This window comes from Ambystoma mexicanum, chromosome 6p (assembly GCF_040938575.1).
Source record: "Ambystoma mexicanum isolate Mex_15411 chromosome 6p, UKY_AmexF1_1, whole genome shotgun sequence".
NCBI classification, from domain to species: Eukaryota; Metazoa; Chordata; class Amphibia; order Caudata; family Ambystomatidae; genus Ambystoma; species Ambystoma mexicanum.
In genome coordinates, this window is record NC_090935.1 from 1,126,516,622 (window position 1) to 1,126,542,597 (window position 25,976).

Genomic DNA, 25,976 nt, shown 5'->3' on the forward strand with positions numbered 1-25,976 from the left:
GTAGGTAAGCCTTTGTCTTTCAGATGCCGGAATGCAGCGCGAGGCGTTGGTGACAGCCGATGGACCAGGTAAGTGAAGAGCTGTCACTGAAGACCGTAATGCTAACCTGTTCTTTCTTGTCTTTATAGGTGTTGCTGAAGACTGGATTCGGGATGGTAAGCCTTTTTCCTTAGGCCCAGGATCAGATGCAGAAGACACGATGAGCGTTCTGCTGCAGAGGATGCAGAATAACGCAAAGCAAGATTCATCCATCGGGTGTGGTTTAAATAGCCTCCTGTAGTGCTTAGGTGTCTCCTTCCACAGCCACGCCTAGGTAAGAAAAGAGTTCCTGCTTTCCAGAAGAGTTCCAGTGTTCTGAATCTAGGGAGTGGCTCCTGCCCCACCCAACAGGAAAAGTAGTTCCAAACAGAAGAGGATCAGAGGCTCAACTGGCAGGCAAGTAAGCAGCATGGTCTGCTGCAGGTAAGTCCACCCAAGCATTATGAGCCCGGCGCTTCCAGCGCTGGGACTGGGCATATTTATGAGCCTGGTGCCACTGGCGCCAGGACTGGGTCCAAAAGGTCCCAATTGGGACTGGTTGGCACTCGGAACCTGGGTTATGGATCTGCTTCCAAGGGAGTTGGGAAAACCCTGACCTTTTGGAAGCAGAGATCATGACACAAAGTCGACCTTTGTGATGGTTGTGCAGGCCTTGGCATTTCAATTCTGCACCATTGGTGAGGGTTGATTCTTTTATTTAATTAGGTTTATGTATGAATTGCAGTTCCTCAGATATTGTGAATAAGAATATGCATAGACAGAAGGTCTGTGCTCTGGCAGCCCCAGGCATGCGTTTTAAATAAGCATTTTGGGCGTTTTTCTTTTATCCATGTCCTTCAATTCTATAAAATGAAGGTTGTCCCGGTTCTAACATACAGGGCAGAAACCTTTATATACTTGCCATGTAAACTATGGAATTTGTTGGAGGGATTTTTTGGGAAAAAATCTTGAACCTGCAGAAGATTGTTCCAATACAACTTGTTTGCTCCAAATTAGGACTGCTTTCTCTCCAAGCTATGACTAAGTGGCAAGCAATTGCTTTCTTTCGGACATGCTTAATAGCTGAAGCAAAATCTATGTTTCAGTTTTTGAAGGAGGTACGAATGTGTGGTAAGGATAACATTTTGATGCAATGGTAACTAGATTGCCTTGAGATTTTAAAATCTTTGGACGCTGCGATAGAACTCCTGGCCTCTAACCCGGTGGCTTTTAAATCTAAACTTTGGAAGTGTGATTGGGTAAACACTCAGGCTGACTGCAAAACATATAAACTATTTTATCATTTTAAGCATGAATCTAAAGCATTGAACAAACTCCCTAATTGTCTAAAAAAAAAAAAAAAAAAAAATCCAGAGTCACTTATATAGAAATCTGTTTTTAAGGGTTTGTCTTAATTTGTCTCCAACATTGGAAGTGCTGCGAGTACATTATAAATTTGAAATGAAGTAACACGCTTATAGGTTTTGTAAGATCATCACTGAATTTGAAACATTTGGTATTATTTTGTACTGGACTGACAGTATTGAGGACTTTGTATTTTGGTCATATGTTTTTGCAATACAAGGTGCTAGATGTTGAAGAATGGTGGAGGACCCTCTGCAGTGGCAATAGTACATCATGGATTTTAGCTATGATTAGACTTGTAAATGCAGTATTTGTGTAAGTATTATGGTTTGTGATGTGGCTAAATGTACCTTTTATTTATTCTTGTTCTTATTGAAATTAACTGTCCATTATTCTATTTTGGCCGCTGTCTTATGGAAATGGCATGTATTTAAATTATTGTGTGTAGGGAAAGGTTTGTAATAAGCCAAACGCTCAATGCAAATAACTGTGGTTACTATTGCAGATCCTCACCTTATGATTGGATGGAAGTGTCACTCTGAGGAGTCAGACACACCCTAATCTGACTTGGCTTGAAGCAATTTGAATAGAGCCCCTCCTCAAAGCTTTGCCCATAATTAAAATGGCATAGTACAGGCACTAGTCAGACATTTGATGGAATAATGCAGGAGCACAATAAAGACAGGCAAAACAAAGCAACAGGGCTCACAACTAGGGAAACACAAGATACAATCAGTGTGCCGCAGGAGTCGCAGCACTGAGTGGAGAAAAGGAGTTTCGTAATATGAATGCTGCCAACACAGAGGCGGAAATAATGTATTTTAAATGGTGAACAACAGGGTTGCATATGGGTAGGAATCAAAGTCTGCAAGCTATGCAGTCAAAGACCGGGTCTAAAAGCATGCTGGACTCAAGGACCAAGTGAAAGTGAAGGGCAAGACTGAAACAAGCTCAGAAATGTATGGGCCAAGGAAATATAAGCTGGGAGGGGAGCACAGACATGGTGAAAATTAAGATTTACTAGGCAGCAGTCAACAGTAGTAATGAATTGAACTGATCTAGTGTTGTGCAGGAAAACATATGGAGTGAGAGTAACATATTGGCCTTTAACTTTTATTCATAGCGAATACTCCGTGTCCTCTTGTAGTGGAAGAATGCGTTCTCGAAAGTAATTAAGAGATGCTACTAAGCTCGTCTATACATGTTACCACCTTCCACAGAAATGGAGATGCAACATTACCATCTTGGTATACTTGTAGGAATTATTGTTGTATCAATGGAAGTGTGCATTGCTATAATGTATTGTCAATTCATATGACCATCAGCATCTGACATTTTGCCCATTGTAGATGACACAGGGAACAGTCTGTGTACTTTTAAATAATTGATCCATTCAAGTGTCCATTCAAGTATCCAAAAAAGGGAAAGTCACATATTTAAAATTAAAAGTAGTAACACTTATTTCTTCACAGGTTGCTGCTGTAAGTGCCTTTGCCCAGACTCTGCGACGATACACATCTCTTAATCATCTGGCACAGGCCGCTCGTGCTGTACTCCAGAACACATCACAAATCAACCAGATGCTAAGTGACCTCAACCGTGTTGACTTTGCCAATGTCCAGGTAAAGTAGCCAAAACTGGTTAGCAACGCTTTTTGATTAACTTTGTTAGTCTACCATTTTTACCCTATATTCACAAGTTTCCAATTTTGAATTAACAAACTTAACTGCTCATCAGTGTTACATATTATTGAACTTAATCAAACTATTCCTTCCTCTACACTCTCCAATAAATATTATATTTCACATTTCATGCTCTATTCATCCAAATAAAATATTACCTACCTATAAACTGTGAACCATTGCATCTTAACACAGGCAGCGCTTACCTTGTGCCGGTGGACAATTGCCACACTAGATCGCAATGCCAAGTTTGTTAAAGGTGCGCAATGACACTTGTGACATGTTATGGTCCTCGTTCAATTTAATAATTTTATTGACTATCTTTTCAGGAATGTTGCACCACACACCTATAGAATCAAGGGGATGAGCTACAAATAATAAGTAACTATTTAAAGTAAACAGTGTCAGGATGGGTCAACGTAACTTGGAGCTTGCTTCGGATGTTGAACATCTGTGGAGATCACGATTCAAATCAGGAAGTTATAAAAAAAACTGCTTCACTAAGTCTTTGACCCGTCTTGGGCATCCTATTGTACAATGTAATGTTCAAACTTAGTGACCATCAGAAAGTTACTAATCCTAATGGGTCTTTTAGCCTCATAGCTCTGCTAAGCTTTTAAATACAAAATGCCTAAGGTTCAGCCAACAAAAGATGTCATCAATCCTATTCGTACATGTCCAGCCCTAAACTAATGAAGCAAAATAGACTGTTTCTACTGGGAAGACTCTCCCATGGTGACTCATCCACTCATCCTGCTTTCACCAGCTCTTTGAAGATCTCTCCCAGTGGGCATGCTCTTTGTCTCCTTATATCAGACTCCTTCTCTTAGGCTCATCTTCAGCCCCCCTGATATTCTCAGTGGGCATAGTACTTGCCACAAAACTGCTTGTGTACTTCTGGCCTTCCCCTGTCCTTGAGTTTCATCAACATTCACAGAAGGTCTCTCTCAGGCCTTGTGTGCGTCAGCATTCACAATAGGTCTCTCAGCATTAGCTTCAATTGATATTTCTCTTCCCACATCCAGGGCCGTTTTCAGGCAGCCAGGACTCTGTCACCCTCCTACCATGGGTCTTTCTTGATAAAATAAGCTTCTCCCCTTCAGGCCTCCTTCTCCTTGGCACAAGGACCCCTCCAGTTGTCCCACCTTCCAGCAGGCAGTGTGTCCTCTTAAGGGTAGGAGCCAGGAGTTAGCCCTCTCTTGAGTAGCCAGTTGTACCTCCAGAGAGAGCCATGGAACAAGAGTGTTTTGTTGTATTTGAATAGTGATAGAAGAGTATGTTTATGAACTTTTGCTTTGACCAAATCTTTGGAGCTTTTATGTTCTTAGCCTGGGGTAAGTTTAGAAATGTGACTTTTCGTTTAGTCGTACCATTTGGATATGGAGGGATGATGATTTAGTTGAATCTGTTTGGGACATTTATGTGTTATCCTCAGGAAAACATCAGGAGCACCAATCATTCATCATTTAGTTTAACCCAACCTAACAAATTCTTATTCAGAAGTCCCTGTTCAGTTGTAGAGTTCCCCTAGTTCTGTTTGGCATTTAGCAAACCTGAACCCACAACCCTGTCAATTTTGACATAAAGATACTGTTGGAACCATATTTTGTGCCTACGTTATATCATTGCCTCAAGTTCCCCCAGAGTACATCATCGCGTAAAACGTTCACCTTTGTTAACATTTGTTTAAACAAAATCCATGTGCAATGTGGCTTCATTCACTTCTTTGGGGGTTGCAGGAAGCCAGGGAATTAACCTTTAGCTCTGAGACCTAACATTTCAATAGCAAGAGTTATATCTATTAAGTTTGTGTTGCCATCGGAGCTGGCATCACTGTTCCTACCTTGAGATGTGTAATATTTACTTGAAATACTCATCCAAATTGAACAAGGGAAGCAGAAAGCAGCAGTGAGGAGAGGGGCAGTTATACAATTATTAAACGTCACTATGACTTCTTGGATCTAGAGTACAGTTGGCAAGTCAGGCAGTGATTAATTTCTGTACATGATTACGTTGTTGGTCCTAGAATCATTTTCTTCTATACAGTATAAATTAGTATGCAAATCTACATGGTTGATTCCAAATGGGAAAGAACATATTTTTCCTGCTAAATCATTTGCCACCATTTTTGTCATTTAGCAACCCAACCTGAATTGGTTTGGTGTGACTGACAGAGCAATCTTTTTAGGTTTCTCTCCCACATCATTTTACTCCCCTTTCCAGATTAAATACACTATTGCTAGGTACAGTGCCTGTGAAAGGACTTTTAATAGCTATATAAGAGCCTCAATGCAATTCCTTTCTTGTCCATCGGATGTACTGTAATTGGACAAGATATTTCTTTTCCTTTTAATGAATGGTTAATTCGTTTGCAGTATACCGTCACAGGCCGAGGGAGCAACAGAAGAGTGGAGGCGGGCAGGTTGCATGCAATCTACCAATATTGGGGTAAAAACATAGGTAACACAAATGTCACTAAGGTCTAACAGGAAAATGCTCTTGCAAAACAGTGGAAAGTATCACTATAACAGTGCAGAGTTTCAAGAAAACACCATTCAGATAGAGGACTATTCAAACCCAAGCACTCTGGTACGGTATTCAAATTCTATAGTTAGTCAAACAGTTTGTGATCAGGGCTGTAAAACACTGGTTGATGATTCATACAGTCATTTACAGTGCCTGTGTGGTTCACACAGTCACTCACAGTTCCTGAGTAGTTTGTAGAAAGTCATACAGCATTCCCAAGGGTCCAGGCCCCTTTCTGCAGTGGATGGCAAATTCTCACTTTTGTGGGCTTTCAAGCGTGTTGTCTAGATGGCAGTTCATTTATTCCCCTTTTGCCTTTGTGGGTGTACAGGCTGCGGTCATTGTTGTGCCTGCCCAAGCAATAGAGGTGTACTGAGTTTTGAGCTAGCCACTGGCTCAGGTCGATCAAGTGCTCAGCACAGGCTCTGGATTCCCTGTGAGCTCTCTCGGTTTGGATTCTTAGCGAACCCTCCTGCCTTGGATTCTCAGTCTCCAAAATATTCCCTTGGCATGGGCTGTCGTGGAGTATTTCTGGCTCAGATTTTCAGGGACCTTTCCTGACTCTGATTCTCAATGAGATTTCCATTCTTGTGTTCTCAGTGCACAAGTGTTATTTAGTTTGCTTGGTGGCATTACCAGTCGCACCACAGGCCGGACTATGGCTTTGCAGAGAGGTAGGCTGTGAGACCAGGGGGGCATAAGCTGTGGTACGGACCAGGCATGAGTGCTACAGAAGTGGTCGGGGTTGGGGTGGGGGGAAGAGAGAGAGAGAGAGAGAGAGCTTAGATGGCATCTTGGAAGATTGGCTTGTTACCATTAAGGACTGACCTCTCTTGTCTCTACAGCAACTAGAAAGAGATAAGATAACCCCTCATCACTATGTGCAGTCTCTCCGACAAAAGAAGGCGGGCAGTTTAATTCTTTCAGCATTGCCACAGCAGGAACCACAAAAAAGGCTGTCAACTTATTCACCATCTTGCTGAGATATGACCAAGAACTGTGTTTCAAAAATGATCTGCTCCTGGTGTCCCCCCCAAATGACAAAAAACAGGAAGCTTTTGCACTGCTCGCGGGGGTGGATGGCAATCTGCCTCTGTCCATGTCATCTGAGTGACTGATATTCAACACAGAATTTTGCCAAATGGGCAACTGCCAAACATTTTAGACCTGATGTACGGTCAAAGGTTGTCGATATGCCCTTTGACAGGGAAGACCTTTTTGGCAAAAACATTGATGATACTCTACAAGCCAGACACAGCCTGGTACCTAAACACTATGCAGAAATAATGGCCCTTTCAATTGAAGCAAAACCTCTTCCCAAGATCTGGCAGAGACTACGGTCATTGAACCACTCCCAGTCATATAATGGGATGTCCTACGCCCTAGGTGAGCAGTACAAGGCTCAATCACAACCTTACAGAGGTGCCCATAGGTACAGCGGGTCTTCTCAACTGAAAGGCCAGTCCAGCAAGGAGTCTTGACTCCTGCCCCACACCACACTTCTGTTTCAGTAACCTATTAGGATTGTGCTTGTATTAATTTCAACATGGATGGAAACAAATAACATTGGCTTTCGATAGTGAACAAGAAGTACAACTGCTTGTGTCGAGAGGAGCTATATAGCGAATCGTTCGTTCCCTGTGGTATCAGGGCGTCTACTCGTGTTAGTTCCTGGTGTGAAAAAAGTCAGATTGGTGTCGACACATCTTCAACATACAATACCTCAACGAATTCCTCTGCTGTCAGCCATTTCAAATGGTGATGCTCCTAAAAATTCTCAGCAAGCTTTCAATAGAAAGGGAGACTTTCTATTGTCCCTAGATAATGGGGATGCCTTTTTCCATGTTTCCATGCACCACCATTGCAAATTCATGTGCTTTCTGGTGGCAGGCAGCCACTTTTAATTCACAGTCCTCCCCTTTGTTTTCAAGGCTGTTCAAGGGTGTTTACAAAATTCCTTGCTCCACTGGCACACCTCAGGAAATCGTGGATCCACCTCTAACCTTATTTGGACAACTGGATGATCAAACCACAGCCCTCAAACAAAGCCTACAGCACAAAAGTTCCACGGAAACCTGTCTAATATTATTAGGCTTCTCTCTCAATTATGAGAAGCAATGCATGACGCTGTCTCTACAAATGCTATTTCTAGGGGCACCCCTGGACACCAAGACTTCTACTGCCAGTCCACTGCCAGTACGGCACCCGACGGGGTCAGCTCAATTCTTTTAAAAGTGCAAGCATTCTCTAAGCAAAGGGTTTCCTCAGTGCAAGCGCTCAACTGCCTTTTGGGCATGATGTCCTTACGCATTACGCTCATCAACATTTTCAGACTGCATGCATCACCTGCAAACATTTCTGGATGCTCTCTGGGTTTAGGTCTCCAGACATTGTGATTACAAACTCTGAGCCACCAGTCCCTTTCACAACGCATTGTGTAGGTAGAAGGATGTTGGCAAACATACCAGTGGATCTCTTTTCACAGTCCCAGACCATCAAGTTACTGCGACGGCAGACAGATGCATGGAACCCTAGAAGAGCCCACATCACACATCTGCATTCCAGAGGCCTCTGGTCAACAGTGGAAATGTCTGTCAACATTAATGTTCTAGAGCTCAGGGTGATGTTCTTGGCCCTCAAGTCTTTCCTGCCCCATCTACAAGGGCAGGTGGTATGGGTGTCCACCGACAACACAACCACAATGTTTTATATTCGAAGGCAAGTGGCATCAGATTCCTGATTCTCTCCTCCAAGGGCAGTCACTGTGGAAATGGGCTCTGACCCAGGGAATGTTTGTGTTCCCTTTTCACCTTCCGGCATTTATAACTCTGTGGCTGATTCCCTCCACAGGGAACTCCACTCCTGACACCAATGGGAGCTTGTCCAGAGCCAAGTAGAAGTCCTCTAATGGTTATGGAGGAAACCTTATTTGCCACAAACAACAACTCTAAATACAGCTAGTTCACCAGCAGGTTCCTTCAACCAGCCAGCCAGCCAGCCTGGGAGAGCTCTTTGCGTTTCTGTGGAATGGGAGGTTAATATATGGTTTATCGCTGTTTCCACTCAGACCAAGAGTCCACTACACAGCCAAACAGCATCTGTTCAGACTGGTCCTTGTGGCGCCACCATGGCTGAGGCATTTCTGGTTCCCATAGCTTCTAGTTCTCTCATTGGCCCCACCCATCAAGCTTGTTCCGGTGTACAACCTGCTCTCCAAGAACAAGGGCGAGGTGCTCCACCACGACCCGCCCTCATTCAACCTTATGGCCTAGCTCCTATGTCCCTAGAATTGAATCACATCGACATACCTAGGAATGCAAGGATGTCCTCTCCAAGGCACTGGATCCTTCTATGATCTCTTGCTACAACAAGAAATGTAAAAGGTTCATTGTTGGGTGTGCCAGTCACTGGGTCGATGCCCCTAACTTCCAGGTGCTGCAGATCCTGCCATACTTGCTCTCCTTGGATGCCATTTACAGCTTCACGCGCACATCAGTAGCACTGGATTTTTTCCCCTGTATGCAAGTTTGCCCCCTCTTGGGAACTGAACGTCGTTCTGTCCGGATTGTTGTGGGCCCCATTTGAGCCAATGCAGAAGGCCAGTATCAAGTATGTCCCATGGAAAACAGCATTTCTATCACCTAGTCCAGGAGAGTATGTGAGATTCACATGATGTCCTCACAACTTTGGGCTTGTTGTTTCTGTCAGGGGCCTTTCTAAGGCTTCCATTTCCAAGTGGCTGTCTGCGTAGTTCTCTTTTTGACATCAACTTGATAACTGGCCACTTCCAGGTAAGACTTGACACATTCTAAAAGAGCAGTCACATCTACCACTGCTCTTCTGGGAGAAGTGCTGCTGTCAGACATCTGCATGGTGACCACGTGCAGGTCTAACCACACCTTCACAGAGTCCTACTGCATTGAAAGGAATTCTGCAGAGGAGTCCAGGGTTGGACATGTAGTCCTTCGAAATCTGTTTACCTAAGGTGAGCCATCTTCTTCCTCCCTGCTTGCCTATAAGTATATGTCCAGGCTTTTTGTACTGCTTTCTAATCTATTCAAACAGCATCTGAATCTATGATCGATCCACTGGTAGTGAAGGAATAAGTTACTTGCCTGTTACTCCTGGTCCCCAGCATTGGCATCTTTCATAGATTCATATGCAACCCTCCTCCCTTTCCCACATGTGGCTCATCATTGTATTATTACTTGCAGTATATGAATCTGAAGATGGCCTCCAGGGGTGAAGCTAAGAGGCATTGCCTGTTGACAAAACACTAAGAGAACAGTAAAATAAATTTTGTTTCTTGTATTTCTATTATAATTATTATAACTGTTTTTATAAAGCGCTTAATACCGAAGAGGTTTCAAAGCTCGGACCAGGGATTTGAACCTGTATTTCCCTGCGTCGTCTTGCTTCCATGACGAGCGTGCCGCCACTGAGCTATACTCCCTATGAAACCACTTAATGTTTCTGATGATTCCCAGCCTGAGAATGGATAATATTCAAACAGCATGTGAATATATGAAAGCTAGCGATGCTGGAGAACAGGAGTTTCAGGTAAGTAGCTTATTCCATACTGCCCTCGGTGATTGCATCACCTAGCTAGTGGCTTCCCCTGGCTCCTAGAAGTATCTTGCTTCTCCTCAATGGGTCTCTACTTTGTGACTTCATCACACTAGCCTCATACTAATATATATGATGCCATCTGTTTTATAGCTAGCATTAAGACTTCAGTATGTGTCCTCCCTCTTCCAAATGCTGTATGAGAATATGTTTGTGCAAGGCTTCTATCTACCAGCTGTTTAGAGGGTGGCAATCCAGCTGTTGAACTGCAACAAATCTACCTTGGGGTGAGGGGGTTGAATCACTAATGCCCCTCCTGCTCTTGTATCTCAGGGCAATTGTGCACTGTGTTACTCCTAGATTACTCCTAAATTACTCCTATGGAAACACTAACATAAGACACAAAGAAAACGCATTAATCGATTCAACAATAGGAGCACTTTTATTCATACATAGCAATGCATGATGCAAACACTACAATAATGCACATCTCGAATTTGCACCTTTTATGCTTTTGGTGCAAATCTACTAGCAATGCAATAACTATAAGCCTTACAGGCTTCTAATGCAAGCAATCTAATAGCAACTCCATTCCACACCATTCCTCTCCATTCCACACCATACTTCACACTCTCTAAAACAAACCCTGTCTGTTTACCCCATCTATAGCTCTGTGTGAGTGTCTGTTCTAATTCCCCATGCACGTGTCTTATTCAGCAATACTCCCCTTTTTCTTTGTGTGTTGCTCTGTCTCTCCTCTCCCGCTAACTCCTGCAACCAGCCAGTCAGTCAGGGCCAGGCCTGTACTTCCCGAAGTACATCCAATCACTTTCAAACACCTCTCCAACTCATCTCTTGATCTCTCTGAGTGTCAGTGTGCCATCTCCAACTCCAACTCCCTATCTCCTCAGAGAGCAGACCAGCAGAGAGCAGCCACTACTTCAAATCTCAGAGCCTCACCTCTCATAATACTGTTCAATGACGTATACATATCCATGGTTACATGTTTCTCTCTCCGTCATCATTTCTAAATCTGAGCAATGCCTAAATGTCTGTGATGCATGTCATGTATTTTTCAATCATTGCGTGTTCTGGTCATCGTGACATTTGGCATCATATGTATACCATATTTATGCCATGGCCTTCTTTCTGCAGTCCATTTTACCATCTCCTCATATTTCTCCATTCAAATCCCTCTCTCTTCCTGCATGTCTCTTCCTGCACAAGCTCTTCTCCCTCCATGGCGCTGCCTGCCCCCACCGTCTCTGTCTGCGCAGCACAACCCAGGCTGATAAGGCCACATGCCTTCTCCACTCGGACAAAGGTTGCGTTATCTGTCTGCCAAGCAAACTGTTTACGCATACTTGTACACTGTAACTCATAACAACTTCTCCGCACTTCGTGGCGCTTCTGTGTGTCTCATTGGAATGGCTTAGGAGCCAGCTAAAGGTATTCTCTATAGTGCTTAGCACATTCACTCACTCAAACCGAGCGTTATGTATAGTGCAGACTTCATGCATATTCTAAGTGCACACTCGCGGTGTGCGAAGCAGTGAGTCCGGTGTGTGTCGTGAGGAAGGAGCACTGCTGCTTTTCACGCTTCACTTAAGCTACGTGGACAGCGGATGGTGCTTTTCTGCAGTGCTCTTTTCATTTCTACTGAAATTGCAAGGACTTCCAACTTAAACACTGTGCAGGCGCGGACCACGGCGCAGTGTGCGAAGCAGTGTGTCCGGTGGCAGGTGCCAGGAGACGGGTGACGGTAAGCGGTTCTTCGCCTGAAGTGAGTGTCTCCCTACTTGTACACACTTGAACTCAGTCTGAACACACCTAATTAAACTGAAGACTCGAATCTTCATGGCGCCTCTTTCCCCAATAGAAGACGGCATAAGCCGTCGTCTCCGCAGTAGCAAACTCCCTCTAGAACAACTGGAAGACCAACAGAATGGTAGGGAGGGGAAAAATTGCAAAACAGGGAAAGGTGTCACCACAGTACCTGTGCAGTTAATTTCGGAAAACACCAACATATCCTCCGCTCGCCCACCCACCTTGACTCCCCCGCTTTTGGGGAAATCGCTCGTGGGCTCGAACCCACGCATCTCGGTGGGCAAAGATGACGTGGTCCCCAGCACAAACGATCTTTTATCTCCAAGTTTGGCGGTGGGCCGGGACCGCGGTGAGAACGCAGAAGCGCCTCCCCCCAAGAAGCGGGTCCACCGAAACTTGCAACGAGCATAGCCCCCGGCCGTTCTACCGTCTTGACGAGTGACTCCTTGCCCGAGACTGTCGGAGGACAGTCGCGACAGGAGTCTAAACGGCCGGGAGCAAGGCTCTCATTGCGATCCACTGAGGAGGCTACGCCGAATCGGATATTTGAAACAGGAGTGCGCTTCCATGCCGTAATTCGGAAGTCCGGTGTGGGCGACTCCAACATACAGCTGATGGCGCTGTCTATGCAAGGGAAAGTTATCACAGCCCAAATCCATCAAAGCAAAACTCTACAAACAGATCTTCTAAAGCAGCAAAAGCAGCAGAAGCAAAAAATCACGTCTATCAGAAATAGCTCCAACGACTCTTGGGTCACGGACATCGAGGACCAGCTGTCCTCTTCAACTGGGCGATCAGATGCAGATTCGGTGTTTGAAGAGTCGCACAGGGAGATTTCCCCTCATGAAGTATCGGCAACAGAACAGACTGAACTACTGAATCAAACCTCAACCAATTATAAGATCATGACAGGCACAGACCCAATGCAGGGCATTTCAACTCAAAGGCCTTACACAAATTCGGCAGATGCCTTTGCCTTAGCCTTAGGCGAGGCCCTGCCGAGACCCATGGGGTCACAGACCACAGCTCCAGCAAATTCTAACTGCGCCCCAAAGACTCTGCTTACAAAGGGGAACATCAAACTGAAATCCAGGTCGGAAAAAACACTGTCAAATAAATTGCGAAATGTACCTGGTAAAACACATGGGGGCGCCAAATGTTTGGTTATCCCGTTGATTTCTACATCTTTGAAAGAATATTTCATAAAACAACAAAAAAGAAAATTAGACCAGGATTGTGACCCTTCGGACGCGGAAATATTGGAGGCCATTAAAGATCCTTCCCCAAGGTCAAAAGCTCAAAATATCGACGCAAACCCTCATGGATCACTTCCAACTCAAAAACCCTATGTGCGCCCAGCTAAAAGTACAGACCAAAGTCTAGAGATAGAAAACCTTGTACCCTGGCGTCCCAACAAGCATACGGAAATAGAGAGCCGCCAGATCGAAATGAGCAACGGCCACGAATCCAGCAAACCATTAAAAGAGATCGTAGACATCGAACTTACGCCTGAAAGAGTGATCGCGCAAATCCCGGGGGTCCCAATAAGAGACAGATTAAGACGGGACTCTAAGACAACTCAATCTGCAGACCACCACGCATGGACACGTCCACATATCCAAGGAAATTTCAGCAGACTGTCGGGGGAAACCTCGTCAGCCACCCAAGAAAAAACTGACCTCTTCAGAGAGAAGGTCCCTGGAAAGATCAATACACTCACAAAATGAAAGAGGCCTCAACACCCCGCCTAAAACTAGGCGGTTGAGTGAAATTTTAAGTATGGCAGAAAAAGAAACTCCATCGGAAAAAAAAGCAGATTTGATGTCAATCATGTCGGCCCTCACGATATCCTTAAATCCATTTGGCAAGCTCTATGAGTCAATCCATGAGGCCCTCAAAGACAATACCTCAATGATAAGCTCCATGAGTGAAAAACTGACTTTCATTGAAGGATATCTAACTGCCGTCGAACGCAACTCAAACAGGATTGAAATGCACTTAGAAGAAAAAATAGACAAATTAGGAGCCATCTTGCTGAAAAACAGAACCAAACTGGACCAAACCCCTAATTCATCTCTGTCAAAATCTACTCAGACCTCAGAAATTGTGAAGCTCAAGGACTTGGCCCCAATCTTTGCAAAACCATCAAAAAAAAATTCCATACCAACGTCAACCCAGGACACTGTAATCCGGCCCTCTGGAAATGCAAAGGTGACAAAGGAAAAAAATCCAGCCAATACCCGCACGCAAGAAAAGTTGAGTGAAGCTAACTCCCTAGCAGGCCCTAGCCCTACAGGCTATTCAGCACCTAAGCAAGGGACCAATAGTAGTCTAGAAATGACAAAAACCCAAGAAAAAAAGGGGCCAGTGTTGGTACTGAAACCGAGTGGCGATTTAGATCCCTCTAAGGAGCTGCTGGACATCTCACAACATCTTGACGTCAAAGTAGTGACTCCTTCATCAGCGGGCTACTTAAGGGCCTCTTCCGAGTCTTTCCAAACAACTTCCAACTCACCAATGACGGGTGTCGAACAGGATGGGATGAATTGCACGGAGGAGGACCCCCCAGCCCGCACCCACAGATGACAAATTCTCGAAATATATAGATATGGCAGGCATAGAGCCTCACCCCCTAAGGTGGCCTCGAGAACAAATGAGGCGGTAGCCAAGAAGATTCATAAACTGGATGAATCGTCACTCTTCAAAGTGGAGCAGATTTCAGCAAAAGACAGTTACCTAGTACTTAATCGTAGGACAGTGCTAAAACTAGTGGGGAAAGTCGAAAAACTCCGACATTTAACATCCAACGACTTCATACTTGTCGAGCCCTACCACCGAGAGCACAGAGCCAAAGCATACCTCCACATAAGCAATACGGCGATAAGTGATATTTCCGCTGAAGTAACTAAAGACCTCCAACACCTAGGTCTAAAGATTCAACAGTTACAGAAGCCCAAGGCAGTCCATGTGCCTGATGGAAGGGAAAAAAGGGACTCCTCGAGGCATCACCATCCAAAATCCTTTGCAATGGATCAATCTTATGAACCGAGATGGCTAGTTCTTAGGAAAAGACGGGAAGAGGAACGGCTGAGACTTTATGGTGACTACCCAAAAACTCGGACCGGTGAAAACCACGTATCATGGGACTCAGTACAAAGAAACGTGGAGAGAATTCAAGAAAGACCGCGCATGGAAATAAAAGTATCGCCAGTAATGAGGGGCCAGAAAGAAACACCTGCATCCAAACCATGGAAGTGGATTTCGGATACCTTTTCACGTACTCAAAAGAAATAGCAGCGACCCCCGTGTTCCTCTGCCACTAGGAGACAGACTGAGAATCCATCGAATCAGCCCAAAGAAAGTCCTCTCCAAATGGCATCATGGAACACTAGAGGCTATCACCACCTAACTAGACCCAGTGAGGTAAATTTGGGCTCTTTTGACCTCATTTGTCTACAAGAAACTTGGCTTCTGGACAAGCCATCGTTAGACGGTTTCGCAATCGAAGTCTCTCCGGCATCCAGGTCCAGCGTGGGATGACCTTCTGCGGGTCTGCTCACTGCCGTTCACCTGGGATCTGGAATTACCCCAAAGGGAAAAATCACTGAGGGATACGGCATGCTTGCTACGCAAACCACATGGTGCCACCATGACCATAACCTAGACTGTTGGGCGCAGACAGAATTGGCGATAATCAACTTGTACTGGAACCCTGAGAGAACAACAATCAAAGACTTCTGCAACTCCATAGCCAATACTATTGATGAAATCACAGTTGACCGGAAGGTTCCAAACATGATAATATGTGGAGACCTGAATGCTAAATGTGGAGTTGCAACATCAAGTGGACGAGACCAGATGTCAGGCCCTCAGATGGACGAAAGATGTAAAGCATGGTCTGAGTTAATGAAGTCTAGAAAGCTCTTTAACCTAACGTCACTTCAAGATCACAGAAGCCAAATCCCAACTTGAGAAAGGTCGGGTGCCTCAGCCACCTTGCACTACATCTACATCACAGAAGGCCTGATCCACCACTTTGTAGAATTCACAGTGCGGAAAACTATTGAAAGTGACCATAACCTCCTTCAGCTGTCATGGGGTGGAGTGATGCAGAAAAGACACTACTATCGTTCCAATGTGGAGTCTAATAAACAACAAAACCGACTCCGACTAACATCCGAAAATGTAAAATCCTTCAAGGACAACCTAATGAATAAACATGTATGTTCAAGAAGTGGCTGCGCAGAAGCAAGACCCGAGTATACGTCCCTATCTATTAGTCGCTTACAAAGTTAGTTTCACCGGCAAGACACAAAATCAGTCAAATCATACCCACACGTTCAATCATGAAGTGGTTGTCAAGCGACAAGAGGTGAGAAAGTTAAAAAGACTAGCAGCAAAGGCAGGAACCACCGAATTGTGGATTGCATACCATACAGGCGAGAGGCTTTACAAAACATGGCTCAAGCATCAGCGACAAATTCTATACCAGAACTGTGCTGAAGCTATGTTAAACACCTGGGCATCAAGGAACACTAAAGATTTTTGGACGCTTCTCAAGAGCATAAACGGCCAATGGACACCTATGCTTGCGAATTCCGTATCAGAACAAAATTGGATCTCATACTTTACGGACCTTTATTGGCCACCTCCAACTTTAGTCTCGCAGATGCAATTTGCGTCCATTGAACCGTGGATAAATTTGGAATACGTAGAAGACATCTCTAGAGTAATTGGCAACATAAAACTTGCAAAATCTTCGCATCCCTCTTGCTGCGCCACTTCAAAGAGTGGGCCACTAATTCGCCAGCAGCAGACATCTTTCAAACTGGCTTTCTAAAAGGTGCAGGTACAACGATAAACCTCCTAATTCTCAACATCATTAAAGCGAAAGTGAAAAGAGGCGCTCCGAAGGTCTACATGGCGATGGTAGACCTGTCACAATCATTTAATTCGGTGGACCGAACCAAACTATGGTCAAAACTTGCATCTTGGAACTGCCCGGACCCTCTACTTGGCCCAATTATGGCGCTCCACACATCAACTTCTTTACGGGTGTGTTAAGTCGGCAAGGGATCCTCTCAGAACAGATTTTTACAGAGCGAGGAGTAAAACAGGGATGTCCTTTGGCCCCCGCCCTGTTCATAGCCTTTATCGGCGACTTTCAGGAATCCGAAAAAACAGTGAGAGCATTTCCGCCGAAAGTGCGAACAAGTAAAGTGTCAAGACTATGGTACGCTGATGACCTGATTTTGATGGACCAGACGGCAATAGGTCTACAACAGCAACTAACCAACCTATCCGTATACATGGGAGATAACCTACAAATCAACAAAACAAAAACCAAAATTCTGGTCCTATCTAAAACAACAAACAAACACCAGCCAAACATCTCCTGGTTTCTTGAAAAAACGAAAATTGAAGTGGTCAATGAATATAAATACCTGGGAGTGATGTTAGACAACACATTGAAAGAAAATTCTCTCCAAAATTCTCTTTGGGCAAAAATGAGAAATCTGACAGCACAAACACGAGCAGTCGACAAAAGATTTGGAAAATTTCATGGAGCCCAGCTCTGCAGTTCTATAAATCGAAAGTAGTTCCAGCGATTACTTATGGGATGGTGGCAAACTTAACTCTGCCAGCTGAGTTCTGGACCCAGTTGAAAGGATTTCTATGGAAATCGGTGCTGGGCTTGCCTAAATCAGCTCCAATTCCAGCGATTAGGCGTGATCTTGGTTTAGCATCCCTAGCCACTGTGGTGATGCATAGTGCCTCCCAACTTTACAGAAAAATACTGATGCCAAATTCAATCCCTATTTTCCAGATCGTAGCCTCTGAAATCAACAAAGGGTCCTGCAAACCTCTAACTGACTGGGTCAAGAAAATCCAAGCCAAATTAGAAGAAGTAGCTTGCAACGAAGAAACCCTTATCTCAAATCCGAGCCGAGTAAAAACTAAACTAGAACAACAAGACTGGATCAACACAAACGCTAAAATTCACCTGTACAAATCCTTGAAGCACCTCCCTGCTTCTCACAACCAGTTAAAGGAGCCCTTAAAGTACTGCGAAAAATTCCCAGAGAAAGACTTAAGAAAAACATACATGCGTGCTCGTCTGAACTTGCTTCACATGAGGGAAATTTTGGCTACCAAAGCGCTGTCGCCTACATCAAACTGTCGGTTGTGTGGAGTCCAGGATCAAGTAGAAACACTCCACCACCTCCTCATGTCGTGCCCAGCTTTAGCGCTTGAAAGACAAGCTTACATGACACCACTCATCGTGCAGCCGTCGATACTGGAGGAAGAAACATGTTGGCTCAGGTTGATACCAGGGGACTCCGCCAGATGGTCCAGGACTGCAGCCAAATTCTTAACGGTGGCCTTGAACAAAGCAAATGCGCCAGAAGTCAGTGCGCTTTCCGCTGTCCTCTTGTCTGGGTCCTTAGAAAACCAGGGAATTTCTTAAACCCAATGAAGCAACTCAACTAGAAGTGGTGTCGCAAATGTAGCTTATAAACAGTAAAAAATATAATATAAAATAAGTGCACACTCAATGCATGTCTCTCTACAATGCATACAGAATACATAACATATCTCTACATGTGTCTACAAATCTAACATGTGTCTCTACATGGCACTTCAAATATAACAGGCCTCATTCGATAGCAAATTGCTAATGCATACAAAATGGCAGAATAATGTGGATAGTCTAATGTCACTACTAATCAGAATGTATGATGGATAACTGGATCCCTAAATGGGTAATGATTCTCTAACAATGGGCAATGATTCTGTAATGATAACAAACCAGGCTTCTCCATACTATCAGGTTTCACAATCTCTCCTCTTATCATTATATAATCATTAGTAACGATTTGTCAAAACATGTCACAGAATGGTATACTAAAACCAAGCAAAATTGAAAAAGGGAAAAAACATTCTATCTCATAATGCAAAAAACCCCAAACAATGCAACCATTTCACTCTATCAGTGGCAAGCTAAATATTCAAATGCATAGCTGCAAATGTGTCAAAATTCAGAATAGCTTATTCAAGTTTCTTATAGCACAAACTCAAGTCAGAAGTCTAAAGCCGAAAGTGTGTTTACAAGCAGATTATTCAAAACGAAAATGCATATGTACTGTGGATTCAGTTTCAGTGTATCAAGCACAAAATGACAATATCACTTTCACAGGTGTCAAGGTGTCAAAAGCATTAATTTCATACATTTCCAGTGTATTGGTCATGCAGGCCAATTCAGTTACATTTCCAGTTTAGTTCATTTCTAGGTTCACTGCATGTCGGTCTGTGATCAAATCAGTTGTTGCCAAAGAGAATGTATGTGTGTCCTCACATCTGTGCAAAATTCCAAGTCAGTACAAATCCAGTTCTAATGCAAATATCTCAACCAAGGAATGTTAAGAAAGCGTGTCAACAAAGTGAGTGTGTTCACAAATGTGTTCAACGAGCATATGTTCAGCAAACATGTGTATGGGCATCAAAGCATAGCCCAAAGCAAAAAGTAGTTCCAGCTGCAAGCAGAACTCAAGTGTGTGTCCTGCAAACGGACAATTTCAGCGACAGATTCCAGAGCCTCACTGCTGCAAGCTCTTCTCACAATAGGTGACAGATCTTTTCTTCAGAGCAATCCCTGCTCACTGCTGCAAGTTTCCTTCTCCATGATGTCTCAACTTTCCCTACTCCAAAGCTTTCCCTAGTCTATCCTCTTTTGATACCGATGTATCATTCACGTGGCACTCATTCAGAGTGTTGGAAAACAATGCAGATGGCAACTCTCCTTTGGCAATTCCATGCAATTTCACATAGGCCCTTCACATAGGCCAAAACTCCAGACTTCAAATTCACTCCTTCCTTGCCAGGTCATGCTGTTGCCAGTTGTTGCCATGCCATGCTAGTATTCCAGTTCATGCCATACTAGTCCCTGCTCTTCTCATGAGGGACCAGCCAACGTTGAATGCAAGTGCAGATTTCAAAGCACAATGGTGTCAGATCAATTCTCTCTCTCTTTCTCACAAGAGACAAAGCTTCAGTGCTTTTCAAACGTGGTTAGCACCAGGAATTCAAATGCTTTCATCAGAGCGCAGCTTCCTGCTCATTCCCATTTCTCTCTTCTCCTCAGGCCCAAACTTGTCATGTTCACAAGGTAAGGCATTCCAAATGGATTCTCTTCTCGCTGCAGATTACAAAACAGCCCACAAAACGATTTCTCTCCTTTTGCTGAACATCCTTCACTCTCTTTCTCTCTCTTGGCACATAATGCTGCAAGGTGTATTCTCTCTACAGTCAGTCACGATCTTCACTTTCCATGGCTACAGTTGTCATGCCAGGAAATCGGTTAGCAAGCAGGTCTTCTGGGTACCTTCTCAGAGCACAGCCATTTACAAAGCTACACCCTAGGGCCTCAAATCGGCAAAACGTAGATGTCAGGTACCAATGTCTTTCACAAGATCTGGTCAATCTGGTCTGGTCAATTCATGCGATGCAATCTGGTCAGTCATCGATGCGATCTGCAAAGTCCCACTGTCTGCAAATTTCGGTCTGGTCAAGGTGTCTCTCCAGATGTCATGCAAAGAAAACAAAAGTGCAAGTATCAGTTTTCCATTAGTTTGAGATGTATTCAAAGCCAAAAAACAAAACAGCATTCTTCTCTGTATTCTTCAGTGCACATAGATAGTTCTAAACTCCCCATGTCTCTCAAAAGACATCAATGCTAATTCTCTGTGTCTGCAATATCGGTTCTAGTGTATCAGTCTAACCAGTGCATCTGTCTAACCATGCCTCATGATGCATTACTCCATCCCTGTCTTTCTCAAAACAAAACAGGACAGCCCACTTCACATAATTCAGAAAATGCACATTCAAATGTTGCACAACTGCATTCCTCACATTCAATTGCACTCCATGTCCTGCAAAAGCATTGCTTTCCGTGTCATTTTCATGTTTTCTAGCCACAGACTCCCCTTTCACCATGATGTATTCACAACGATGAATAACTACAAAACAAATCGATTTCATTCAACTGGACACTGCTTCCCGCATGTGCAATACAATTCAGATTCAATAAACATTTCTTACCTTCACTGCTTACTCCTTCTTCAAATAAACAGTCTGCTAATCCCGCGTGATGTTTCTGCATAACGTAAATAACCCTTCTCTCCATGCGTTCATTCAAACTCAAAATGTTCAAAGAATGCCATATCTCAGAACATCCAACTTTCGCGCGATTCATTCTATTCACATTCTCCTTCAATTCTATCCCAGTTTCTATGTCAATAAACAAAACAATATTTTCACTCCCTAACGTAGGCAAATTACTGTTGTTACCACTCCTGCCAAAAATGCCATCACAAATGCCATTTCTGTTCAAATCAAAGATTTTCACATAACTGCTTCCATGCACATAACTGCTTCCATGCAAAGGTGTCTCCAATGATACAGTTTCATAATGCAAATCTTCATAGGCAAACCCTCTAGGCATTCTGCACATATCTGTAAAAAATGCACTCTCCATTTCCTCTATTTCCTGGCAAACATCTCTCTCAATCTGTTCAATTTGCTGCTCTGCTGTTGCTGCAATCCTTGCTGCACGATCAGTGGAACGAACTGCGTTCTGGGTCACACTATCTCTCGTATTGTTCTGAGGAAACTCTTTCTCCCCACAAACAATATTAACATTTTCTCCATGCACTTCTCCGTGTTTCACCCCTGCCAGGTTTTCTCTAGGAACTCTGTTCCCACCCATCACTGCTGTTGTAAAAGGTTTCAATGGGTAATTCAAAGCTGCTGGGACATCTTCCCAGTTTTCAATTACATGTCTGAGACAATATATTATTGCTCGCAAGTCACCAATATATGGTGTCATTTCTGTTCCTGCTTCCTCTTTATTCTCTCGCAACCCTTTGGGTTCCTCAATCGTCAACAGAATCTCACATCTTGTGGTGTAGGTTTTCAAACAAGCCTCCGGCATCTCTAAACAATGCAGATCTAGTCAAAGCTTGGCGAAATTGTGCACAAGTTCCCAAACAAATGAATCCAAAACAAAGGTCAGATTCCCATTCAAATTTCTGCGGTGGATTTCAACAAAATACCTCAAGCATCTACAAGAAAAAAAAACAATTATCTAACTCGGCAAATATATGTACATGTATTTTCTAAAACAGTTGCCAGTCATGAAAAAAACTGCTCTGGATCAATTCCAATTCAATTCCAATTCAATTCCGGATTCAAAGTCAGTCAGACAATTGCGTTCCCCTTCCTACGGTGAACAAAATTGTGGACGAAGCATGCTCTAATTCATAACATCTCCAAGACAGACAAAGCACACAACATAAAATATCTATTCCCACAAACTCAATAACCATGGACAGAAAATACAGCTACAAGAAAACAGATAACACAGCTGCACACCCTAACATTGTGTTCGAACCTTGCCTTCAGCCAAGTCCATCAGTGGATCAGAAGTCAGCTGCCAAAAATCTGCAGACTACACATCTTTTTTTTAATTTTTATTACTTGTGTACAATCAACTTGTGATTTTTACAAGGACGAATTGAACATTAATGTTACTTCTTGACGATGAAGTTTCTATGTCTGGCGTCCTGCCATGTTTTGATTTCCCTGCAAATTTATTTTGCCAAGGGCAATTGTCAGAAGTTTTGCTGTTGTGTTGGTGCATTTGGGATTCTCCCCAGACAGTAGTCTGTTCCACCAGACGTCCTCGTCCAGAACCGACAAGGTCATCCCAAGAGGCGAAAGATATGCAATTCTTTCCTGATTTAGGGCTTTACAGTGCAATAATAAATGCCTCAGGTTTTCAGGTTCTTCTGGTGTCGCACATAATCTGCATTCTTTAGACGCGGATTGCAGTCTGATACACAGGATTTCCCGCGTGGGCAGTAAGTTCAGGCATGCTCTCAAAAAGATCTTCTTGAGGCTTTTATCTGGAAATTTGGTACAATATAACAATGGAACTTTCAGTTTGTTGAAGACTGGTGGCAAATGTGTGGTCAGTTTGTTCGCCTGTGCTTTATCGATCGTACTGATCCAATCCATGAGTTCCATTTTATTTTTTATTCTCCGAGGGTTCACTGCCAGATCTTCTTCAGTGCAGGCTATTTCTTCTAGTTTTGCTTTTTGCTTCAGGGACCAATTTTTTAAGATCTTAATGTGGCCAGTTGTCAGTTCTGTGGCAATCAATTTATATATCGGGAGTGTGTCTGAGAGAAAAATTCTTCTGAATATTTGCATCGAATTCTGCGTGACTGAATTCTGCCCGACTGTTGATAGTAGAGACAGTAGCCCTGGATCACGCCTAATATTGGCAATTGTAGCTGAATTAGGGAGACCCAAGACTGATCGCCACATTAGTCCTTCCAATTTTGTCCATATTGAGAGTACACATCTGTTCCAGCACTCATCGATATCAGCTGTGGAAGGAAGGGCCACACGTTGGGCGCCATTTGTTGAACTGCAACAAATCTACCTGGGGGGTGAATCACTAATGCCCCTCCTGCTCTTGTATCTCAGGGCAATTGTGCACTGTGTTACTCCTAGATTACTCCTATGGACACACTAACATGACACAAAGAAAACACATGAATCGATTCAACAATAGAAACACTTTTATTCATACATAGCACTGCATGATGCAAACGCTACAATAATGCAAATCTCGAATTTGCACCTTTTATGCTTTTGGTGCAAATCCACTAGCAATGCAATAACTATAAGCCTTACAGGCTTCTAATGCAAGCAATCTAATAGCAACTCCATTCCACACAATTCCTCTCCATTCCACACCATACTTCACACTCTCTTTCTAAGACAAACCCTCCCTGATTACCCCATCTATAGCTCTGTGTGAGTGTCTGTTCTAATTCCCCATGCACGTATCTTATTCAGCAATACTCCCCTTTTTCTCGGTGTGTTGCTCTGTCTCTCCTCTCCCGCTAACTCCTGCAACCAGCCAGTGAGTCAGGGCCAGGCATGTACTTCCCGAAGTACATCCAATCACTTCCAAACGCCTCTCCAAGTCATCTCTCGATCTCTGAGTGTCAGTGTGTCATCTCCAACTCCAACTAGCATCTCAAACTACCAACTCCCTCTCTCCTCAGAGAGCAGACCAGCAGAGAGCAGCCACTACTTCAAATCACAGAGCCCTACCTCTCATTATACTGTTCAATGACGTATACATATCCATGGTTACATGTTTCTCTCTCGGTCATCATTTCTAAATCTGAGCAGTACCTAAATGTCTGTGATGCATGTCTTGTACTTTTTAATCGCTGTGTGTTTGGTCATCGTGACATTTGTCATCATATCTATACCATATCTATGCCATGGCCTTCTTCTGTCTGCAGTCCATTTTACCATCTCCTCATATTTCTCCATTCAAATCCCTCTCTCTTCCTGCTTGTCTCTCCCTGCACAATATCTTCTCTCTCCATGGTGCTGCCTGCCCCCACCTTCTCTCTGTCTGTGCAGCACAAACCAGGCTGATAATGCCACATGCCTTCTCCACTCGGACAAAGGTCGCGTTATATGTCTGCCAAGCAAACTGTTTACACATACTTGTACACTATAACTCATAACAACTTCTCCGCACTCCGCGGCGCTTCTGTGTGTCTCATTGGAATAATTTAGAAGCCAGCTAAATGCATTCTCTATAGTGCTTAGCACATTCACTCACTCAAACCAAGCGCTATCTATAATGCACACTCCATGCATAGTCTAAATGCACACTCAATGCATGTCTCTCTACAATGCATACATTATACATAACAACATATCTCTACATGTGTCTACAAATATATGTGACCCTACATGGCACTTCAAATATAACAGGCCTCATTCCATAGCAAATTGCAAATGCATACAAAGTGGCAGAATAATGTGGATAGTCTAATGTCACTACTTCATGTCACTACTAATCAGTACTAATCAGAATGTATAATGGATAACTGGATCCCTAAATGGGTAATGATTCTCTAACAATGGGCAATGATTCTGTAATGATAACAAACCAGGCTTCTCCATACTATTGGGTTTCACACAGTGGGGACTTGGGGAGTATATCTGCAGGTGTGGTGGTATGCCTACAGAAAGAAATATTTTCAAAGGCATATAGCAAAAATGCACAACTTGAAATGTCACAAGATTTAATTAAACCGATGGCATATAGCTTTGATGCTACTTTGTAATGGCCATAACTCAATGTACGTCTCTAACAGTCAATGCTGAAGTAGGAATTCAAGAATTGTTGACGGAGGGCAGAAGAATGTAAAGAGGCATGGTTTCTCCTCGCCATTGGGCAGAAGCGATAGTCTGAAGGAGATCCCAAAATAATTGATGGATGCAATAAAGGCCATTTTAATCAGAACAGTTTCAGTCCATGAGTTCTGCAATGTATCCTGATGTGTTTACTGAGTGCTTATCATTTCTTCTAAATTTGATTTAGTCTAAAGTCCTTGAACTACTGGGTTTGAGAGTAATGACAGATTAGGGTCTTTAGATACATCGATCCTCCGTTCTGGTGATGTCTTGAATATGATCTGATTTGTGACTGGTAATCAATGCAGGGCTTTTAAAGTGGTGGTGATTGAGCCCATTTTCATCAGACTAAGACAAACCTGCTAATTGGTTCTGTTTCACTTTGGGTTTCTATGCTTCACTATAGGGGACGGCAATGTGTGAGTTCAGCTCTGATATGTTTGGAGTAGGTGGAGAACCACCGGTGTAACATGCAATGGACATTGCTGCTTTTGAAAATCAAGGGCCTCGTCACAAATAATTCCATTTGCAGTGTGTGGTGAATTGACCTCAATGACACCGACAGCACCAAGGAAACATGAGTCTCTTCCCTTGCTGTGGTCAGCTGATACTGAATATATTGGAGATCACAAGAAAGCAGTGCATGACGGTTGCAATCCAGATGCTGCTGTAGCACAGGAGTTCACAAGGATACTGTGG

The 25,976-nt window shown here is 43.5% G+C and overlaps 1 protein-coding gene across 6 annotated transcripts in view; it reads left to right on the forward strand.

The window, feature by feature from the left end:
* RFX3 (regulatory factor X3) overlaps positions 1–25,976 on the forward strand; it is a 1,045,627-nt gene that overhangs the window by 909,793 nt on the left and 109,858 nt on the right. For all 6 annotated transcript variants that reach the window (XM_069625736.1, XM_069625732.1, XM_069625731.1 and 3 more), the window contains one exon: positions 2,856–3,005. In XM_069625736.1, coding sequence (XP_069481837.1) covers positions 2,856–3,005 — 150 coding nt within the window. The remainder of the gene's footprint in view (positions 1–2,855; positions 3,006–25,976) is intronic.